General features: G+C 41.3%; 1 protein-coding gene across 2 annotated transcripts in view; it reads left to right on the top strand.

The window, feature by feature from the left end:
• The window catches only part of grin2aa (glutamate receptor, ionotropic, N-methyl D-aspartate 2A, a), a 145,356-nt gene that overhangs the window by 108,722 nt on the left and 17,493 nt on the right, over positions 1 to 19,141 (top strand). For both annotated transcript variants that reach the window (XM_038696440.1, XM_038696447.1), the window contains 6 exons: positions 4,863 to 5,065; positions 9,101 to 9,272; positions 10,565 to 10,718; positions 11,756 to 11,881; positions 12,085 to 12,314; positions 18,256 to 18,416. In XM_038696440.1, coding sequence (XP_038552368.1) covers positions 4,863 to 5,065; positions 9,101 to 9,272; positions 10,565 to 10,718; positions 11,756 to 11,881; positions 12,085 to 12,314; positions 18,256 to 18,416 — 1,046 coding nt within the window. The remainder of the gene's footprint in view (positions 1 to 4,862; positions 5,066 to 9,100; positions 9,273 to 10,564; positions 10,719 to 11,755; positions 11,882 to 12,084; positions 12,315 to 18,255; positions 18,417 to 19,141) is intronic.

The raw sequence follows: 19,141 nt of genomic DNA, 5'->3' as shown, positions 1-19,141 counted from the left end.
AGTAACTGCACTAAAATATGGATATGCACTAAAAATATAAAATGTGTCCCCTTGAGGCACAGGAGGGAGAGACAGGCTGAGGAGAGCTATATGGAGCGATACCGAGACGAGCAAGCGATGGAGACAGATGGGTCGAGATAGCGAGAGCAAATGAGCACGAGAAAAAAAAGACACAAAGACAGAGAGGGGAAGAGCGAGGTGGAACTGAGCCACCACCATGTGCATCGTTTCTCTCTTTTAACCAACTACAGGTGTTTAACACACCTGCTGTTCTCTGCAACACACACGCACGCACACACACACACAGTTGTTTAGGTGCTGTATTTTTGGGAAGAGCCGCTTTTAAAATTGCTGCAACTGTTTGGTTGGATATGTACGGTGTTTGGAATTTTCTTTGAGGATTATGTAATCTTCAGCGAAACACTGTTTTAAGAAGAGCAGATTGCAGCAAATGGTGCACATGCATCTGACAGGATCAGAAGGCTGGATCCAATGTGGCATTATATGATTGATTTATGCAAAATGAGGCTTTTATCTAGGAACTACTGAACAGGTACAGCAGCAAGAAAGAATTTAGATGGATGTGGGAATGCCAGGGGTGGCATATGTACTCACCATACATGAATGTAGAAACAAGGAGCATGCATGCTATACTTTTTCACTTTTTTGTGTGGATCTCCATATCACAAAACATTAATGTGTTTTAATGATGCTGCATCCAGGGAAAGCCTAAGATTTCTTCAATTTTGGTGTAGTACTGAACAGTTTAAAGGAGATTAACATCAGTACAGCTGGAGCTGATAGAAATGTCTTTAGTTTTGCAAGCATTTACTTATACACCACAATACTGGACAAAAAGAAAATGTATTGATGGTGGCTCTATAGGGAAAGTCAGAAGGTCAACAAAGTCATTAGGGTTTATTGTCTGGTAACCACGGATGGCTGAGATAAGTGAAAACTTTGAATTACATTTTGGTCAAGGAGGGGATTTCCAAAGTCAAGATTTGTACTCTAGGGACCACATATGTCTGTACAAGATTGTATTGAAATATATCCGATAGTATATAATAATTACATTATATTTCAGTCTGGAGGGCAGGATTTCACTTTCTGAATATATCAGAACCATCCAAGAGTGGAGAAATTCATAAATATATATTAATTGACTCTTGGACTTTCAGAACATGTAAAAAAAACACACAACTATGTCATGGTTGGTGCAGCTTTGAGGAAATACACAGCTTTAGAATCAATGACATGGCAGATTTACAGTATGACGTCAGTGACTGAATGGCAAAAGTGTATTTACTGATCAGGACCAGGATGTTATGTTTTATTCCTGCTGAGAAGATGGAGTGTGTAAATTGCTTCGGGAACTGCTGCAGTGTTTGCAGCCAGTACACAAAATAATTATTACAGACAGCATGGGATTTGTGCTGGGAGAATCACAATATGGAGAGCAGACACATGCAAAAGCCCACGTGCACACACACACACACACACACACTGATGCATTCTTGATGCAGGCCTCACTATTTTGAAAAGCGCTCCACTTAAGATGTCTAAATCCATAGATACAGTTTTCTCCCGCTCTTCCACTCTGTCATCCTCTTTTTCTCTGCCCTTGTTTTTCACACACACACACACACACACACACAGAGCAAGCTTAGGAGAGGGAGAGCAGAATCCATTTTCTCAACATAATTTTTTTTGACAGGAGTGACAGATACTGTTTTATGACTGAATGAGTTTCTCCACACTATTAGGAACTCATTCTCCCATAATGCAACTTGCCACAGCGATAACTCTCCCAGTGAGACTGGCACTGAGAAGGTGCTCAGTGTAAGAGCGCTGACCCTTGTTTTTCTTTATTCTTTTATCATTCTCTCTCACATTTCAGCCGGCTGTCTGTTCAGCCGGGTTCTGGTTGATTGTCGCCCTTGAGTGTGTGTGTGTGTGTACACCCACACCTAAAGATGAAAAGTTGTAGAGGAAAACAGAGAGATCTTAAAAAAAGACACGTTTGAGAAGACAAAGGAATAGGGGTCAGTGGAAGCAAAACAAGGGATTTTCAGAAAAGATTCTGAGAAACACAGTTCTTCTGGGGCCGAGTGTCACCTCATCACTTAGTGGCGCCACAATCGTCTCAGGGTGATGGTGCGATAAGATTGCCGCCATGAGACGTTATAATGTACTAATCCCACAAGTCCTATCATCGTAACCTCCCACTGGCTTTGCTGTCACTTTACATGCACACACACATTTTCTATTTATTGTGTGTGTGTGTGTGTAATATCTGGTATTTCATATGGGGAGATTCAGCATTCTGCGGCCCGGCGGGTCGATATAGAAAATCCTCTCTCCTCTCTGGGCATTAATTTCTACCCCCTCTTTCTTTAATTAGAAAGAAGGAGGGACAGAAAGGAAGAGGGCAGAGGGGAGCAGGAAATCAGAAGAAATGCTGAAGTCAGCTTATTCATCCCCCTCCTCCCCATCTTTTCTCTCTCTTTTTTTCAACCCATCCTTTCAGTCGAACATGTATCTCTCCTCCAAGTTCATTGATTCCAACCAAATCAGTACCAATCCTCAAAAGCTTATATTAATAATTGAATGGATCAAGCGGATTGTATGTCTGTTTTCACATTTATAATGTACATTACACTGCTGTGTATACTGATACTTAAAGGTGCAACAAGTAGATCAATAAATTCATCAGGAAGACAAAGTGCTATTCTTCTAGAAACTTTAGCTAAAAGTGATTTGTCGCACCTTCAAAAAATGGCATAATGTTACACAGTTAAAACACCCTTGTACATCAGCGTACAACACACAGCTGGTAACTGCAGCTTCAGGGTCTTACTAAGACCAGAAAATGACTCCAAACTGCTTGTGCAGTACAATCCAAATATTTTGAACCCACACACTTCCCTTCTTTTCATCTCTGACTCTCATGTCATTTCTCTGACACAACTCCTATCTTACCTATTATGCAAAAATTCCACCTCACTGTTACATTACCAATCCCATTAACTACTGTACCTCCCCATCCCTTTGATAGACACACACAGGTGTGTGTGTGTATGTGTGTGTATGCGTGTGTGTGTGTGTGTGTGTGTATGTGTGTGTAGATACATGCATGCAGTCACTTGTGAAATGCAAAACAGCTGGGGTAAGACAGATAGACAAATGCGGATGTTCCCTGGAGAGTGATGGTGACACACGAGAAACCACACACATGCCATCTCAGTGTACTGCCCTGCCCCCCAACACAAACACCTACACCTACCCATACACACACACACACCTATATATGTAGCCGGCAGTAGAGTGAGCTGTTGACAGTGGTGCCGACTAAAAGTGAAGAAAAGACTCTAATCCCCGTCAGAGGATAGAAAACCACTCAAAGCAAAACAATTAAAATGCTAATTTCACTTCCTCCACTCGGCTCGCCTGTTAATGACTTAGCCAGGCATGCAGGCTAAGCGACAACATGTGTGCGTGTGCATGTGTGTGCGTGGGTAACAACCACTGTTTTATATACTGTAACTCTAGGGTCAAAGGGGTGACAGATTAGCATGGCTATATTATGGGTATTATGGGCGTGTGTGAGGGTGCATACACACACACACACACACACACACAAAACAAATTTTTAGCATGTTAGCCTTTCTCCATTTGTTACTGGCTTAGACATTTATACATTTATGCCTTTATGTGTGTTAGTGAGTCCAATACACAAAAAGCATTGGCTGTAAAGTCAGGCCACTCCACACTACAGTGCTATTGCTGTATGAGGCTAGGTGGAAAAAAAATAAATAATAAAAAAAAAAAATATATATATATATATATATAGAGAGAGAGAGAGAGAGAGAAGATAAAGTAAGACTTTTGGAATGGAGGGAAAGAGTGAGTGCAGGCATTTGCCATTTTCAGGCTCCTGTAACATTAATAATTTAGAGTCGAGCTAAGCTTTGCTGCCTGCTGTTGTCTCTGTCATTTTTCTCCTGCCTCCCCTGTCTGAAGCAAACATGCTTACACACACATGCTCACACACATACATTTATAGACAGGTGTGGGTGGGTAAAGATCATCCATAGGGAATCTGTGACATCATTGCTTTGAAAACTTTCTGAATTATTAACAAAGTCACAGTGCTATCATACTGCCACACTCCCTCTCTCTTTCTCATACACAGTTTGGATTGCATTTATAGCCATACTGTATATCCTTTTGTGTGCATTTTGTCATGCATCCCCAGACGCCATGCTTTTAATCTGTTATGTTGTGCCCACAGTCACGTGTATTATGGTCTGTGAAGATGTATACTGATTTGTATGTGTTTTGTAACCAAAAAACATATATAACATAAGGAAATGTTAATGTGTGTCTACATTTGTAATCCTCTCAACTTCCTGTCTGCTTTGAGTTATTAGGCAACAGATGACAGCAGTTAGGAAATTACCAGGTAAAGAAAAGTAACACTGCGTTTCTCCAAATGGTTTTCTTACCATGTTATGATCACTGGACATAATTTCCCCCACCACTTCCACTTCCTGTCTGCTTATTTACCATTAGATCTGAGGGCAACAGACTTGCTGAGTAGCTAGACACTGTCTTTGCAATGTGAGGTCCTGGGTCTAAACCCAACAACAGCCAGTGCTACTGTTACAGAAAGTGTCTTCGGGCAGACTCCCAACCAGCTCACTAATTACAAAGTATTGGATGAGATCCACACCCTTTGTAAATGCCTACAATTTAAATTCAACTGTTCTAGCGTTGAGTGACTTAGCAATCTTAGCAATCTTGTTGAGCTTAACTCATTTATCATCTCGTCTTTGTTATCCTCCTATCCTTTCTTCCAGATGGGGAAATTGGACAACCGCAGCCTGACACTTAAGTACCCAGTGTGGCCGCGCTTCAACTCCTTTGGTGACGCTGAGCTGGACGACAACCACCTGTCCATCGTCACTTTAGAGGAGAAACCTTTTGTTATTGTGGAGGACGTAGAAAGGCTCACCGGTACCTGCATGAGGAACTCTGTGCCCTGCAGGAAGCATATCAAAGAGTAAGTCTGCCACTGGTTTTAATGTGATTTCTTTTACAGAATCAGGTCAAAGACGATGCTCCAGTCAATGTGCTGTAGTATGTGCAGGAAACCAGAAAAACACAAATATGTGTATTAACAGGCAAAGTCAAAAAATGTATTTCAACACTTTTGAAATGATAATCTGATTATCATTATCAAGCAAATTTTCAGTTACAATATCGCTTACTGCCCTTAAGCGAAAAGCTAAACCTTAGATGAACCTAGTCAACAACTTTCCATTTACAATGCTGAAAAGCTATGAGTTCCAAGACTTTTAATGCATTGTGGTGAAATAAGTAACTGTTTTATTTAGTATGGACATGATAAATTCCGCAAATCTTAATATACAGTGGTATTAGTTATATTACAGTTACAGTACAACCAGAATGACAGTGACTGAAATACACTGCAGGCTCTTTGTGATGCAGTGAATACATTCAGAGACGTATTATAGAGGGCACATGCCACTCAGTCACATCCTCATATAACTCTATGGGGAAAGCCCGTAATGGCAAAGATGGCAGTTATAGGGCCCCTCCCGCAAGAAAGCCAATCGTCTGCAGCCAAAGTGGGAAACATATTTCAGCCAATGTGTGGTTCCACTGACATAAGGGTCTTTTTTACTTTGACTGCGCATGCGCATAAGTAGTGACGCATGCACAGTAGAAGTATAACCGGTCATGAAAAACGCTTGGTAAACCTTATTTTGGGGCAAAGTCGTCCAACTTTTTTCAGCGACTTTTATCAGATTTTCCTGCTGATTCCATTCATGTAGTTTTTATATCCTGGTGAGGATTTCTGGCTCTCTCCGTATTCATTCAGATAGAAGCCTGGTCTTGTTAGTCCAAAATAGCTGCCTGGAGGCGTTGCCAAGATGGCTGCCGAGTGGCATGACTTGCCTGTAAGGACTAATACATTACCTGATTGACAGGTAATTTTTTATGAAGGAAACATGTGACTAAGCATTACAGAAAATGAATGAATGATCCATTTTATATCAGTGTATTTGAGAATCAGGAGGTGGTAAAAATTACATCATCCATTTTCCATTTCCCACCGCACTGTCGCTGTGTTCCTCTTTTAGCTCTCTCTCTCTCTCTCGCACACACACACACACACACTTCTCTCATGAGCATGGGAAGAGGTGCAGTGTGCGATCTATGCAGCAGGTTCCTTCCTCCCCCTGAAAATGGAGGCAACTGCTGAACTCAGCGATTTACTTCTTCCTAACCAATTTTCTCTCTAACACTCAAATGCTGCTAGCCCATTACTATATTATGTTCCCAATGTATACACACTCACAGTGAAAGTGGCTTAGGGTGTGTGTGTGTCTGTGTGTCACTGAGTGGCTTGAGTGCTGCTGAATCAAAGCATGTAATTGTTTTGTAGATAATTTAATTATTATTATTTCTCTCCACTGGAACACACAGACTCACAGACACACTTACAGCAAGATTGGCATGTAGGCTTTACACTTGTTGTCACTCTTACAACTGAATACATGCATGCATGCAAAGTTACTGACCATAACCACTACACAGAAACGCACGCATACAAAAACAGAGCTGATTAAGCAGTAACAGGGTACCAGGGAGGAGGCCAACAGAGAATTTCATCCAGAATGACTGTGAAGTAGGGCGGACGATAAAGCGTCTCCAAGGAGAAACACACAACACGCACACAACATATACACTTTCTGTTGCCACATGTCCACTCACTCACAGGCCAATGCATTTGGTTGCATTCCTCCCTCCAACAGCGCAATTCCCTCTCAAGCATCCACAGTGTACATTTGGAGTAAGAGGGATAGACAGAGGGAAGGAAAGAGGCAGAGAGAGAGGAATGATTGAGGGGTTGGATCAGGGGATGGAGGACTATCCATGCATGCAGAACCACAAATTCACTCATCCAGGCTATGCCTAAGAACAAGTCATACTCACACTAACACACACAATCACACACATGCCCAAACTGCCCTCTCTGGAGACCCCTCAGGCCCTGTAGTGTTTCTATATCAAGTTGGCCTGGCAACTTCACAACCAGCCTCCCATCACATGCTCTCACTGCCTGAACTGTACTATGACCTCCCTAAATGGGTAGGGTAAGGATAAGGATATTTTATTATCATTCCAGATCATGTAAAAGGGAATGAAATGAGATACTCAGGTCCCGGTGCAGGTAATAGCAATCATGAAACCAAGAAAAGAAGCACACAATAAAACACCATTTAAATAATAATAGTAAATAACAACATGAATATACATATAAGTATAAAGTGAGAAGAGTGTGAGGATAGGAACAAGACTGTAAAATCTAAAAGATAAACAAGGTGGCCAAGTGAGGTCAATGTACACTGTGTTCATGAATGCAGCTATTACATTTCTGGCCTATATGCTTGCTGTGTCACTGCCCCCAGCAGCTGGATCTGCCAGAAACTTAACTTAGTTGTTCTTGTTTCTGTTATTATTATCACAGATCACATTCCCTCCACAAGTCCCTATCCATGTCCCACTTTATCATGTAGTTGGAGCCCAGTCTTATGCCGTCAAATACTGGTGCTTTGGTACTTGATAATCAAGGTACCCTTCAGCGTCTGTATGAGACGCCCTGGGCTTTCAAGTAACCCTAATGTAACCCATCTGCTGCCACGAAATGAACTTATTTTGACCCAAAACACTATGTTTTCCTAAACCTAAAAAAGTATTTTTGGTGCCCAAACCTAACCTAACTGCATATATACAACAAATTAAAAAGGCGTCTTATATGGACGTTGATGGGTACCTTGAATAAATGTACTTATTTACTTTCCACTGCAAAAGCCTTTATTTTAGATTAATGAGGAAACGATTTTCTCTCTAAAAATGAATTAGACTGATTTAGTTGCCACTTGGCATTTAGATGTAAATTAGCTTCTTTATTTCATTTTAAATTAGCTCCATCAGCTGCCACAGATAATGTCTGTAGAAAGCAGCCTGGGTGATTGCACAACTTTTCAAACAAAGTCATTCACAACTGCTGACAGAGCAGCGCTTAGATTTTTCAAATGAACCTTTTCTCTCTTGTGCGAAACTGTTAGACCATAAAAAGTACATTCCTTTCCAGTTTGAAGACAGGAAAGAATTCCACTTGGGGTGACATTCGTTTGACAGATCGATGGTGACTAGTGAGGATAACGCAGGAGTTTGCACTTGGGGCAAATTGGCTAATGTTTTTCCAGCACTACATAATTCCTCCAAAGTGACAGAGTTTCAGCTCTGAAGGTAACTGCAGTGTCACGGCCGGATGTGTGGAGTTTTTTTCCCTCTCTTTCCATCAAGTTTATGTCCAGGTTGTTGTTAAACTAAAGGACGAGGTTATCTTCTCCTAATTAGCACACATCTTAAAGTTAAATGAGAGTCCCAGGTGGCTGAAAGTTGATGTGCACTCTTCTGTGTGTGTGTGTGTGTGTGTGTGTGTGAGCAGTGTCTGAACTCTCCTGCTCTCAAATTCATATACACAGATGGTACAAGGCTTGCAGATGCAGTGCCGTCATAAACCCCCTTCTCTAGAGAGACAGAGAGGTAGAAGGAGAGAAGGAGCATATTTTTCAAGTCTTCTGATGTCATTCCTGAATAGATAGCCCTGAACTTAAAGGTGAAAAAGCCCAAGGGTGATATTTATTCATTGGTGCATTCATATAAAATTAACAAGTGGAATGGAAAGAGAAGCAAACTGTGTTTGGTTTGTTTTTAACCCTAAGAGCAATGACACATGATACAAGGTTTATAAATGTGGAAATGAAAGTTGAAATCAATAAGAAAACATCCACTTGGAGTAACATGGTCTGTCATTTTTTTCTTCAGTCTGCAGTTTAGCACAGTGTATGTTAAATACATAGTGTCTGAAATCTTCTGTTTGGTGCCCTTTCTCTCATTTTCTGTCACAAACACTAAACCACAGTTGATAATTGGTCAGAGCAGCTGCTGTTTAGAGTAATCCGCTAATTATGTGTGCGTTTTGTTTGTGTTTCCTTAGCAACACGACAGAGGCTGGTGGGACATACATCAAGAAGTGCTGCAAAGGCTTCTGCATCGATATTCTGAAGAAGATTGCAAAGTATGTAAAGTTCACCTATGACCTGTACCTGGTAACCAATGGCAAGCATGGCAAGAAGATCAACAACGTGTGGAATGGGATGGTGGGAGAGGTAAGACGAGCCCCAGTGTGTGGATGTGTGTTTGATTCTGCCAATTCTGAACAAGAGTTCACTCAATAAAAACCTTGGAGCCAGACAGCAGGTCGATATCAGATGGCACACAAATGCGGATGCTACCAAACATCACAATAAATACAGTTCATGCTATATTCTACAGTACAAATGTGGACCTGCTTTACAGCCATTGATATCGTCATGAAAGTCAGATGTAGTTCACATGGAAATAATGTGTAACCACTAAAATGTTAATGTGACTGGCTGACATTAATTTTTATGCACATTTTGTGGTGATGAATCTAATTATATTCATACCAAAGAACTCGGAGTTTAGATTACTTGACTACTTTTTTGCCCTATAGTCTTGCACGTGGCACAACATGAGCACACAGCAGCCTATTAGTACTTTAGAAAGTGCAGGGGCATGTCATGAATGATGTGTAAGAGTATTGATCAGTCTTCACTTTTAAGTTGTAATACATTTTAAGTGAGTAATCTGAGCCGAGGCTAAGAGGAAATTAGAGATGTTTGTGTGACAGAATATTCCTGTTCCAAAAGAAGCTTTAAGTGTTGACTTCGCAAAACTTTCACAGGGTGAAAAAAATGTTTAATACCATTCAGCTATGAGGCTTTGGCACCATCTGTAAATGCTTAGAGAGTAAACAAATCTTAGCTGCTCCTGCAGAAAAGCCCTTTGCATATCTTTAATTGCCAGCTTCAACTTGAAGGTCCCAGTCCCAGAGTTCATTTTAAGACTAAAACCTTAACTGCTGTCTATATTATTTTATGGCAGACGTAATGCAAAGTTGAAGTTCACCTGACATTTATATTATTATTATTATTATTATTATTTATTGGTGCCTCCCTCTGGTATATTTACTGTATTGATTAAGAGTCAGGTCATGTTTAAAATGCCACAATGACTGAACAATACCATTAAAATTTTTATTTTCTTTTTTCCTGTTCCCCCCCTCTTGATCACATTACCTTTTTACTTTTATACATAATCCTTCTCTTACTTTTTCCCATTTCACCCACTCCATTGTATCTTCTGTTTCTCCCTTTATTCCTCCTTTTTGTCTTCTCTCTCATCTACCTATTTTTCTTTCCTCAACCTTGCAATCTTTCCCTGTTTCCCTCCACGTCTTTCTCCTCCTCCTCCTTTGCATCAATCTCTTCCATTCTCTCCGGCCTCAATCATCTCTCTTCCTTCATTCCTGAATCACTCCCCCTCCTCTTCCATCCTTCCTTTAACCCTGGACCCTCCCCCTCCCCGCCCTCCAAAGGTGGTCTATAAGAAAGCCGTCATGGCCGTCGGATCTCTGACGATCAATGAGGAGCGTTCTGAGGTCATCGATTTCTCCGTCCCGTTCGTGGAAACCGGGATCAGCGTCATGGTCTCCCGTAGCAACGGAACAGTCTCCCCGTCAGCCTTTCTCGGTAACTGTCGCAGAATAACTGTTACTTTGTCGTTGGACTCGGGAGGGAGGGAGAGAAGGATCTGTCTTGTTTGCTTTTTTCGGTTTGTGAGTGTAGAATGGTATTTGTTCTGGGTTTGTATGTGTGTGTGTGTTCCCTGAGACACAGAGCTGACAACACAATTCAGTTCTGTTACACAGCTGTCAATACTTGCTCTTTCATCGTAGGGATTTAGCTCAACTCCTGCTTCCTGCCTCAATGACTCACTTACCTGAGAGGGACTTAAACACAGGATTTTAACCTGAGTGACCATGTATATCCCTGTTATGGCTGCCCAATCATGTTCATGTGATGCATGGGGCTTCAGCATTGACATCCAAGTTCCTGCACACACATGCATGAAGCCACGCACACAAAGGCACACACTGGCACAAGCGCAAACAACCAGCAAGACTGCATAAAAGTGAAGAGAGATGCACATGCCAGCACACACCAGGCACAAAGCCACACACACACACTGGTACACACACTGACACGTATGCAGCATACATTTACTGCTGTGAAAGTGGCAATTATAAGGGCTTAGCAGGCTGCTTTCCAGCACATACACTCACACAAACTTGCACAGCCCTGTGCCAGCAGTGCTCTCCCATACATTAGAGCAGGGTTTAATCTCTGCAGTAGTGTTGTGAGCTCAGAGGGAGGACAGGAATGCTGACACCAGGGCTTCCTACACTGTACGCCTCCTCACACTGTCAAATAGGAGGTGTTGCCTGTGTATATGCAAGAGTGTGTGTGTGTGTGTGTGTGTGTGTGTGGGGGGGGGGGGGGTACATGTGGCCCACTGTCAGCTTATTACCCACACATTTCTTTCCCCTGTGTGTGTGTGTGTGTGTGTGTGTGCGTGTATGATGATTGATGTATTCATTCAGTTAATGGAAAGAAAGAAAGTGAGTGCGCATGGATCAGAAAAAGCAATGTGTAAAATATGAACATTGAATCCAACATGCATTAATACTTAATCTCTGTCCTCTTCTTACTTTCTTTCTCTCCCTCAGAGCCATTCAGTGCATCAGTGTGGGTGATGATGTTTGTTATGCTCCTACTGGTGACTGCAATGGCTGTCTTCATGTTTGAGTACATCAGTCCTCTTGGTTTTAACAGAAACCTGGCACAAGGAAAAGGTGAGCATGCACATGAACACACACACATACAGTGGGCCACATTTCAGCATAGTTGGATAGCAAGTCTTGATAAGCTCTGCATCTACACTGTAAATCCTGATATTATCATGTCTTACTAGAGAGTATCCTTATCTACAGTTTGTATGTTCTCCTCTTCCTCTAAACCATCTCTCTCTGTCTCGCTCCTATGTCCTCTCTTTCAGACCCCCATGGCCCTTCCTTCACCATGGGCAAGGCCGTGTGGCTGCTGTGGGGTCTGGTCTTCAACAACTCTGTGCCAGTGCAAAACCCAAAAGGAACCACCAGTAAGTTCATAGTGTCTGTGTGGGCCTTCTTCGCTGTCATCTTCCTGGCCTCCTACACTGCCAACCTGGCTGCCTTCATGATCCAGGAGGAGTTTGTCGACCAGGTCACCGGGCTTTCTGACAACAAGGTAATGGACAACAAATAGGAGAGGTAGTTTGTTGAGTTGACTGGCAGGATGGTGGTAGTAAACTTTTTAAAACAAACAATAAGATGAGCAGCTGAGTTTTGTAAGTGTAAGAGAGAAGCTTGGTTCCAATGTAAAGTGCATTACAGTAGTCCAGACGGGTTGAAATAATAACATGAATCACATGCTCAAAGTGCTTACGAGATAAAACAGGTTTAATTTTAGATTAAAGCCTCAAGTGATAAAAACAATTATTAACATTATTTATTTGTTTAACAAATTTAAAATCATTGTCTATTTTGACACCCAAATCAGTGACTATAGGTTTCGCATATTGTTGCAGGTAGCCCAGGTCCACAGGAAGGACATCACCGGCCCGACTGGGTCCAAACACAATGACCTCAGTTTTATTTTCATAAAGATTTAAAAGGTTAGAAGCCCTCCAGGCCTTAATATCTTCCATCTATTACTTAAGTAGAATTATGAGGGAGTTGTTTTCATCTCTTTTGTTCTGCACACTTTTTAGTCAGAAGTAACAAAGTGGACCCTAAAATAAGACTAGCTTTTGAGTGGCCATTTTGGAAGACACATGCAGCAGTAGTAAAAAGTTTAAATTTGTCGTAGACTAAATGCTGTATGTTGTATGAATGACTGTATTTTGATCGACAATGCAACTATTTGTCTGATTTAAATGCTCAAACTATTTAGAGTGCATGTGTATACTGTGGATTACAAGACATGTTTTCATTCAAAATTTAATATTTCACTGATATGTTCACATTTTCTGTCTTAAAATGTGGTTCTCCTAACTAAAATTAGCTTGATTTCATAGTCTGTCTAAGCTATCTTAGAAATAGTGTTCTGGTGCTTAAGCATGGATTTTTATTAGTAAAACGATCAGATTAATAATACAAATCTCTTCCACAAATATAAACTTATCATACCGCTACTGTGCCACTGTGTGATTGTAAGTCATTACAAAGGTGCAATTATGATAATATGCACTGAAAAGGAAGACAAAAAAAGTTATATATGACAAGTTAGCCATGCAGGAGGAGGAAGACAGGCTGACCGATTGGAGGAAAAGGTCAAGCCAAATGTAGAGCAATAGAAAAGAAAGACCACAAATGGGTTCCTGAGGAGAGAGAGACAGATGTATGGGGATATGCTTCCGAGGAGAGAGCATCTGAAACTGATGTAGAGGGTTTTGACAACATACAGAAGGAGAAAGGGAGGGAGGGATGGAATAAGGGGTAAAGCAACTGGCAGGAGGGCGACTGAGGAATAGAGAGAGGCCAAGACACACAAGATGGTACAAGACAACAGGCCGACAGATATGGGTCATGTTGATGGCTGAGGTAGGGAGAAACGAATGGCACGAGGAGGGAGAAAGTAAAAAAGATATAGAAAGACAGAGAGGGTCAGGGAAGAAAGGAACCAGACAAAAAGGGTAAATGGCCATTCAGACAGATATGCTGCGCCAGGCTGGACACTGAGCCATCTGGAACCAGCAAAATGACAAAGAAGATTCCCCACTGAGATGCCTGTTGGTAACTTTTCGGTGAATGATTTTAGACCACTAGGAGGCAGAAAGGCTGTAAAACAAACTCAGAGCAAAGAAGCCTTAGCCCATATCAGCTTATTGTGGTCTTACGGCTAACATGCCAATGTTGCCTACTTACAGATCCAGCAGGCACAGAGCAATATGATGCGTTTCTTATTACTTGAACGTAAGTCCCAGTACTTTTTATCCCTGGGTTGGTGTCACAACTCCTGGGACAAAATATTACTTGAGCATTTTGTCATTTTTTGCTTTTTGGTTCACTAACTTAGACCACCCCAATTAAGGTACAACATGTAGTTTATTTGGTTAGACAGAAGGTTCTAGGATGAAAGGATGAAGGGGTCGAGGAGGTAGGGATGAAGGGGGTTGATCGGGTCGTGGTGGCCGGAGCTGCTAGGAAGGAGTCGAGACTCAGGGTGGTGACACGTATAAGCGTCTTGCTTATGATCCCCCTGTGATTCCTGTGGTAGAAAAAGAACAATGACATTGGCGGAATTATGAATTTTAGTGTGCATGTCTTTGATGGTGGGAGGAAACCGGAGTGCCCAGGGGAAACCCATGCAAACACGGGGAGAACGTGGAAACTCCACACAGAAAGGCCTGGGCTGACCAAGGTCTGGACCCAGGACCTTCTTGCTGTGAGGCCACAGTGCTGTTCACTGGGACACCGTGCTGCCCATTGAAAGAGGAGAGAAAGAGGGTTGGGGGGGAGGGATGTGAGAAGTAAGAAACGGCAGATGAAGCGGTTAGGCGGGCCAGTGAAAACACAACAGCTTTGCATGTACAAATGTACAAATATGTGGTTCTCCTAAAATGATGCACTGTCTGCATGGGCCAATCAGAGAAAGATACAATATGTCACAATGGATTTAGCTGTGATTGTAGAGTCTAGAAATATTAAAACAACTGGAGCGAATACACTCTCCTTAGGTGAGTCTACTCTCATCTAAAGTGAATAGAGGATTAATAACATAAGCACTTTTGTCCTATTTTTCCCATAAAATTAACAAAGTGATATGAGCTCATCCTTCCTGGCCAGTGACCAAGCAGGCTGTCTCATTCACAAGTGAACAGGTCTGTGATGTTTTCGGCTGTAGGACCACCCGGGACAGTGCTGGCTTATTTGTCTCTGCTTTCTGAAGAGGACATGGTGTTCTGGTTTCTCAACAGCTGATAATAGAGCATGTTTTTTCGTGCACAGACTTTCAGCAAACAAGTGCTGTTCTGGGGTGGTTGCAGTTTTTCACAGTGACATAATAACTATAGTAATCAGGTTTTGGAGCTGCAAACAGTCGATCTGTCTGTCTGTCTGTTGGGATGGGATTTTGAGGGTTGATTTGGATATTCCATCATTAAAGTGTCAACTTATTTATTCCTAACGACGTGCAAAGATTCATCCGAAAGAAAAAGCATTTTGACCATATGATATAACCACTAAGGAACTCACTCAGTAAATGCTCTAGCTGCTCATTTAGGCACCAAGCACTCTTTATATTAATGTATCTACAGTAAAGTGTCTTTCATTTCTTTTATCTCTTTGTAAAGTATGACATAAGCCTAAAGTGGTAAATGCATCTTCTATCTACAGTGTGATTGATGCACCACATTTACATGGAATCAATGACAAGCGCTCTTGGATGCAACTGCCTTTGAGCAGGCGTGCTTGTCTGAACACATACAAAGATGTTGAAAAATGCATTGTTGCCACAACGCTGCACCAATATTTGGGTTGCTTTTAAAAGGTCACCCTTAAATTGCTTTCAGGTTCAGCAGCTTGAAGGTGTGAGGAGATTCAAAGAAAACTCCAACTCAAGTAACAAAAAGTTGAGGAGAAAAGTCTACAAGCTGATTGACAAGTCAACACTTTGTTGTGACACCACAACAATACTGCTAAGCAAAAAACAATTTATCTTAAAAACACACAAGGACCATGGAAATCTCTGCATTAAGAGAGTTGCCATGTAGAAAAGTGACATGCATGGGCGATGTAAAGGCACAAAGACACATGCAAATGTACACATAACAGACACAGTTACACACACATACAAAAGGACTCCTTTGCTTATATAACACAGAACTTGCATAATGAGATAGAGAGAGGAGAAGAGCAGAATGAAGGTGGAAGAGAGCAACAAAAGAGATATGGCATGAAACAAAAGAGCAGAGGAGAGGAGACGTGGACAGACAGCTGGAAAGGAGCTGAGGTAAAACAGCATTAGGAGGTCACCTGACAACCAGAGGCTTGCGAGAAAGTTTGAATTTTTCCATCCATCGTCAACCGCTTATCCTACGTACAGGGTCGCGGGGGGCTGGAGCCAATCCCAGCTGACATCGGACAAAAGGCGGGGTACACTTTGGACAGGTTGCCAGTCCATCGCAGAGTTAGAATTTTTAAATTATTTAAATTTATATATTTAATGTAATATATTCATTTATCTAAAATATAAAACATCCACTCTATGGTGATGAAAATATAACCTTTAATAGTACAACAATCTACAAAAAAAATATGCAAGCAACTGCTTTTAATCATCTGTGAACAAAATCTCAGGATCTGCTCTGTAATTTTGTGAGAGTGCCTTTGCCACGTACTGTAGCAGGACAGTGAGTGCTCTTATCTCCACCTGTCTGAACCACAAACCCTCCTCTGCCTCTGCTCTTTCATTTCCTCATCATCTCTGCATCAAGCTTTCATTAGTAGCAGCTGCCTCCGTTCTCAAAAGCCCTTCACTGGCAATTATCCAGTAAGAGAAGAGCGCTTTCCCAAACTGCGATTCCCCAGTCATGTCGTATGTGCCCTCTTTTGGCCTTTAGCTCCACCTTAAAAGAGCCACAAATGAAGGAAAGATGAGGGAAAGATAGAGAAACAATAGGAGGGACTTCGTGAGGAGAGAGTGTCTCCTCTGGGCTATTGCTTATGATGGTGACACACACACGGCATGACATCACTACTTACACATACACTCACACACATGCACAGCGGAGTTTGACTTATCAAAGTGCCCTCACCTTGACCTGATTACACAACAGAGATGCACATGTGTGCAGGCAGATACAATATGCATACATATCTATAAAGATATGTTGCCTAGATGTGTTTATGATTAACGAGTTCACATAAACAATTCAGCACTGGCAATCAAACACACATGTTTAACAAGCCCCGTACACAACACCTATGCTAATAATATGCAAATAAAATCCTTCATGCACTGCTTATAGGTTGATTCACTAATGTGTTGTATGAATGTGTGAAAGTAAAGCACAACAGACATGTAGATAAATGAAAAAGTTGTTTTGTGATGATGTTATTTTACAGAACTGTTTTAATAATATGTAGCGAAACCACTCCTCAATACTACACACACACACTCTGTCTATCTCTCTCTCACACACACACACACACACACACGCACTCTATGTGGTTAGAGTGGAGCTCATAATACACACTTCTAATTGATAGGGTTCATCTGTTGCTGGCACTGAGGGCAGATTGTTACCGCAGTGCATTTGGGTAGGTTGTTACCACAGTGTCAAGCACACTATTACAAAACAACCTTGACCTGTACACCAACTGAATTATACCTGAGAGAGACACAGAGTGGGGAGGAGGAAGACAGAGGGAACTGATGAGAAATTTTAAAAGAAGGAAATTCAGTTAGAAGAAGGAAGAAAAGAGAGAGTGGGAAAAAGTTAGTGGCCTCTCAACTGAAGATCTAGTAAAGGTAACGTTTATGTTTAATTAATATTGTACACGGTCTTATACAAATAAATCAGATCAATGAATAAATGATAATGAATAAATTAAAGAGGGAAAGGGTGACCTGAAAAGGAAGGGAAGGCGTGTGAAGCCTGAAAGCAGAGAAAATATGCCAAAAGTGGAATATAAATATGATTACTAACACAACTCCCAAAAAGACAAAGACTGTAAATCTGACCGATGGTAAGGTTTCAACTAAGGTAAAGTCAGTTACCCATGTTTGAACTTGGATTGTAAAGACTATGAAAGGGTTACATGTTTTTTTCTATCCTATTTTGCTATATTCCGCAGTGCCCTACAACATGACATGTGCAGGTATTTCTATTATATTAAAAGCATTGATAAAGTTTATTACAGTGGTAAAAAATGATATTTGTCTTTTAAATACTGGTTAATCACAGGAAAGTCCATTGCTTTTCTTTGACTGACATTGTATTAATAGGATACCAATTGGTATAACCTACCCATCTAAGCCTGGCACCCACCTATACACACACGAACATGTTTGGAATACATTGTGTCACTCACAGGTTCTCTCTTGTGTTTACGTTGCAATTTAACTCTTGCTTTTCCATCTGTGTTTTCTCTCTCTCCATTGTTCTTCTTTTCCTCCATCACAGTTTCAGAACCCGTACGCATACTCACCTCCGTTTCGCTTTGGGACTGTTCCAAACGGATCCACAGAGAGGAACATTAGGAAGAACTACCCTGCAATGCACCAATACATGGTGAAATATCATCAGACTGGAGTCCAGGACGCACTTGTCAGCCTCAAAACGGGGTATGGAAACACTATGTGTGTGCATGTACGAGCACACTCATTTACGGATCAATGATGAAATACAATTTCACTTATGCAAAATATTCACTCTCAACCTCAAAAAACACTATAGTGTGTGTTTTTGAGTCTGTGTGTGGCAGCTCCTCTGAGACTGGGGATGAATGGGCTTCCACATTGGGAACAGCAGAAGCTATTTTTAGCACTGGTCTCTATAGCGGGACTGGTGGCAGTGTGTTATAGAAGTATATTGATGACAAAAGAGAAGAAAACAAATTTAAGCTCTACTCAGTCTGTAGGTCAATCTATGAGAGTACACACGACTGTCACATGTTCAGTTTGATCTGGAAGTGGAGGGTCATCTATGGAAAGCTGATGAGGTCATTATTTGTCTCCTTTTCCCTACTGTTTGATGTTTTTATGAGGAAAAGGAGATTTATAATGACCTCGTCAGGTTTCCATAGTCATCCTGTTACACCCTTCCTTCTACCTTCAAAATAAAAACTGGAACAGTGGTGTTTTTTTTAACTACCAGATGGAGACAAAGAGCAGTATTTGGTTACTAAATGACTAAAATCACATTGAAATGGCTGGAAAAGAATACTTTTTATAGTCAAATTAATATAACAGTGGGTACTAGCTATATATAGTGCCTGTGTTAGCTTTGTGTTAGCTTCTATTTCTAGTGTGATTTTCTGAAGGGGATGGGTTTTCTTATTTCTTCTTTT

This window comes from Micropterus salmoides, unplaced genomic scaffold (assembly GCF_014851395.1).
Source record: "Micropterus salmoides isolate LMB-PRFRI ecotype aquatic unplaced genomic scaffold, ASM1485139v1 Ms_hic_scaffold_10, whole genome shotgun sequence".
NCBI classification, from domain to species: Eukaryota; Metazoa; Chordata; class Actinopteri; order Centrarchiformes; family Centrarchidae; genus Micropterus; species Micropterus salmoides.
This window is presented reverse-complemented; position numbering and strand designations above follow the sequence as displayed.